This window comes from Octodon degus, unplaced genomic scaffold, assembly GCF_000260255.1.
Source record: "Octodon degus isolate 3935 unplaced genomic scaffold, OctDeg1.0 scaffold00060, whole genome shotgun sequence".
NCBI classification, from domain to species: Eukaryota; Metazoa; Chordata; class Mammalia; order Rodentia; family Octodontidae; genus Octodon; species Octodon degus.
Window position 1 is genome coordinate 3,994,548 of NW_004524636.1, and position 4,493 is coordinate 3,999,040.

The 4,493-nt window shown below is 33.1% G+C and overlaps 1 protein-coding gene across 8 annotated transcripts in view; it reads right to left on the bottom strand.

Annotated features, from left to right (window-relative positions):
• Gpcpd1 (glycerophosphocholine phosphodiesterase 1) overlaps positions 1-4,493 on the bottom strand; it is a 73,911-nt gene that overhangs the window by 46,991 nt on the left and 22,427 nt on the right. For 7 of the 8 annotated variants that reach the window (XR_002821686.1, XM_023718551.1, XM_023718549.1 and 4 more), the window contains exons 5-6: positions 2,160-2,235; positions 163-204 (exon numbers count right to left, since the gene is read on the bottom strand). Coding sequence is in view for 6 of the 8 variants with exons in the window: in XM_023718551.1 (XP_023574319.1) it covers positions 163-204; positions 2,160-2,235 (118 nt within the window). In the remaining 2 variants the exon portion in view is untranslated. The remainder of the gene's footprint in view (positions 1-162; positions 205-2,159; positions 2,236-4,493) is intronic. The other variant, XM_023718553.1, reaches the window with a different exon arrangement.

Below are 4,493 nucleotides of genomic sequence, written 5' to 3' on the forward strand. Positions count from 1 at the left end.
AAAAAAAAAAAAAAAGAATTATACTAGAAAGTATCATTTAACAGAATTTGCTTTTAGGGTTCATTTTCAAAATCAGACTTTGTTCTACTTCCAATGCTACATATTTCAAATGAAATTTATCTCAATCACTTCAGTAAATATTTTCAAAACTTAGTCACTTACTGTGGATTCCAAATTGTCCATCGTCAATAATAATTTCATTTTCTAGAATTTAAGGAAAATAGAAAATCTTGTTAAAATTTGTGATTATACAAAATGAACAATGAAAAATTACCAACTTTATTTTAAGGACAGCTTAAAATATCAAATCTACAATTTAAAAGCAGCCTAAAGTGAATAAGCATATTTATTGTAGCCCTCAATAAAGAATTCTCTTTGGAAAAGTCTAGCAAGCACTGTAGTTACTTGGTTTATTATTCACAACAACATAAGGAACAGAAAGAAAACCCCTCAAAGAGGTACTCTAGAGGCATCGGGACAACTTCTACATCCCTCCAATGGACGAGCTAACAGGTGGCTGAATAATGAACCTCTTATTATTTTTTCAAACTAAAGGTCTTGGCACAATTAAAATGCTTATTCTTAGGTAGTGCACATTCTGAATTTGTCTAACACATAATTCTCCTGAAATCTCAACTATCCTTTATGGCCAGCTAGAAAGCTTTTCAAATGGTATAAACTTACCTGTATGTACAGAGCTGTGAGGAACTACCAAAAAAAAAAAGAGTAAGTGCTAACATATCCCCTTCTCCTAACAGTTAATTAAATAAGCTGTAAAGTCCCATTTCTAAGTAAAATATTAATTATCATTACTTTCTACCTCCCTTCCCAGTTTACTTTAAACATAGTCTGAAATAGTTTTTAAAATAAATGCTACAATTCCTAATACAGGTTCTCAGGTAGATTTCACACAGCTCTCAAAATTTTATTTCCCAAAGCCATAAATTTCTTTCTAAAAGAACAGAAACAAAATCATTTCCCATGGTAACAAAACATATTTAAGTGCAAGATGCTTTAACTTAATACTTAGTATGTTCCAACCTCAGTATGGAACTACTATAATTCTACTTCCATAAAATTTCTAAAATTTCTAAATATACTATCAAAATGTATTTCAAAAAATCTAATAAAGAGGTTGGAATGAGACTTCTACTTAAATAAGATATATGTCCTTGATTCAAGGCAAACCAGAAAGACTCACTGCTTTCTAATCTAAGCTAGTAACAGGCAACTAAGTCGTCCTTAAATTTTAACTTTCTCTAAAAACCAAAAGAAATATTTCTCAGCACTAAGTCCACTTACAAGTAAACACTACAACAAAGTGGGTAATATATGCAAAATCAACTTCATATTCTACTTCAGTCTTGAAAAGGAAATTCAAAAATTGTATGAAGAGAAATGCCATTTTTAGGCACAAGTCATATTTTTAAAACAAATAAGCTCTCTGAATGTCAATTCTAGCATAACCAGCAAAGAATTTTAGGCAATTACAATAAAGAAATTTGATTCATTCATTCAAGTTTACTTAAGTATTTACTAGCTACAAAAACAAAAAAAAAGGAATAAGGTGAGTAATGATTCTCTTGCTCTTACTCTTCAAATCTAAAAACTTGAAAGAAAGATTTTATTTTGGATTGTGTCTTTCCTAAAATATTATCTAAGCCTGAGCAAGTAATATAAGGCCACAGATGCTCAGTGTAGAATATTATCTTTTTTTGTTTTTATCTCTTTGAGACAGTGTTTCACTATGCAGTTCAGGCTGGCCTTGACTCATTTTGTAGCCCAGGCTGGCCTCTAACTCATAGCGATCCTCCTGCCTCAACTTCCTGAATGCTAGGACTATAGGTGTGCACCACCATGCCCAGTCAAGAACATTATCTTATAACCTTTCTAAAACATCCATGAAAACAAGCCTTTCATAATAAATTAATCTAATCCAAGAAACTAAAAATAGGCAAGCATTTCTAATAAAGTTTACAAAGGCAATTAAGAACTGTTTAGTGCTGAAAGATCCAAGAAATGCTAAGTGAAATCTGTAGTACTGATAATGCATTGACTTTAAAATTTAGAATAAATTTTAATAAATCCCACTAAGCCATTGTGCAGCATATTAGTAACTTTATGCATATGCCTCAAACAGATGCAGTTAATGCCCATACCTAAAGGGGTTATTGATCGTGGTTGTAGATGAGTCTCCCACTTGTGAACTATGACTTGACATGGACCACCGATAGTCTGCAATTTAAAAGTTAAACGTCTGCAATAATTTCTTATATCTTATTTTCTACCCATGACTCCATTAGATGTTTGTGGCCTAAGTCTTGTACTAAAAATGAAACCAAGACCTTTATCTTCCTAATTATCAGTATATAGCCAAGTCAGGAATGTAACCCAGTCACAAAACATGATGAAATGCTGGAAGAAAGTGAGGTAGTAAATCAAGAAAAATGAGATGAACTGGCACATAAACCTCTCTTAAACCCATTCATAAATCAGTCTAGAATACTCAATTGTTTAAAAAGTAATTTTAATTTTGAATTGATGTTAATTCTTTCATAAAGTTAACACCAAATATACTTTGGCATATGAGCAGTAAAAGAAGTATTACTAGATAAAGTAAATGTCTCCTGCTCTATTTGAAAAAGACTAAAACAAGCTCACAATAGTTGGGATAGTACGAACAAATACTGTGATATTAATTACTACAAATTACTTGAAGAACTAAAAAGTATAAAATTATGTATATATGCGTGTATATTAAGTGGGAAGCAAGCACATCGGATTTCACACATTACAGCAACCAACGTTTCTAAAGAGCCTACAGGAAATCCTACAAGCAAGGACACTTGAACAATAACTTTGAAGAATAAGTATAATATAAAAAAACATTCTGCTTGATTCTTATGCCTAAAAGTTTATAAATTCATATAACAAGTCCTAATACTGCCTTCTATCAAGTTCCCTTACTAAAAAGGAAAATAAAGCTTTATGGGTTGTTAATAACCTACCCAAAGTATTTTAAAACAAGAATAAACTACCATCAAAGATTCCTTGAGTATGTCCTTAAAAGACTGGATTCTATATATTGCTTTAAAAAATTTTTGTCAAAAACAAAAACTAAAATTTTTTTGTCTTATCTTTTGAAGACAGGGCCTCACTATATGTACTTCAGGCTAGCCTTAAACTCACTATATAGCCCAGGCTGGCCTTCAATTCAAGATGATCCTCCTGCCTCAGCCTCCCAAGTACAAGAATATAGGCACACGTCTGTCCCTATGCCTGGCAAAACTAAAGTTTAAAAGTATCATATTTTTCTTTATTAAAAAAAAAAGAGAGACTAAAGATACGTGTCAAAAACAAAGCTCTCAAATACAAATTTAAAAGCAAAATTTTCAAACTATATGTAATTTTCAAAGCAGTGTTGTTTTTTCTTTTTAACATGTTTTCTGAAGAAACTTAAAAACAGCAGAAAGAAAATGCAAAGATCATCCATTATCATACCATTCTGGGTTAATCTTTATCAACTTTTCATATAGATCTTGAACCCTCTTCTAGAGATACAGTATACCCTGAAGACACCTGAAACTTCCAAGCTTCTGTCTATATATTTAGATGTATTACTCTTCTCTGTATCTCATTGAATATATTTATTTACTTTTTTTATTTTTTACTTATTTTTTTATTTATTTATTTGTGTGTGTGTGTGTGTGTGTGTGTGTGTGTGTGTGTGTGGCCAGCTCAGCCCACCGGGGGGGGGGGCTGGCTGGCATGTGGTGCTGGGGTATTGAACTGCGGTCCCTGTGCTTTGCTAAGCTTGTTCTAAGTAGGTGCTTTAGACCACTGAGCCATCTCACCAGCCCCTCTCATTGGATTTAATGCTGATTATATAAGTATGCTAAATGGTAACATGTATGTAATAGATGAGGTTTATTATTAAATGCCAGATAACTCCATCACTTACATGAGAGGATCAAAGAAAAAAATGCAATACAGATTTTTCAAATAAGAAAGACATCAAAAATTGGAGAGAATGGAAGGGGCCGGGGAGATGGCTCAGTGGAATAAGCGCTTCCCTGGCAAGTGCAAGGGCCTGAGTTCAATCCATGGTTCTGCCAAAAAAAAAATAAATAAAATAAAAAAAATAAAAAATTGGAGAGAATGGGAGGGAACGGGAAAAAAAGAATTAAGATATGTTACATGTGTATACAAATTCCCCAAGATAAATGTAATCATTATGTACTGCAAATGTACTAATAAAAATATAGTTAATAAGAAACTACCAGGGTAGACAGACGTGGTGATGCACGCCTGTAATCTCAGCACTCAGGAAGCTGAAGCAGGAGGATGGCTGCGAGTTTGAGATCAGCATGGACTATAAAGTGAGCTCAAGGCCAACCTGAGCTGCACAGCAAGACCATGTCTGACAAGAAGAGAGGGCTGGAGAGATGGCTCAGTGGTCTAAAGCACCTACTTGGAACAAGCTTGACAAAGCA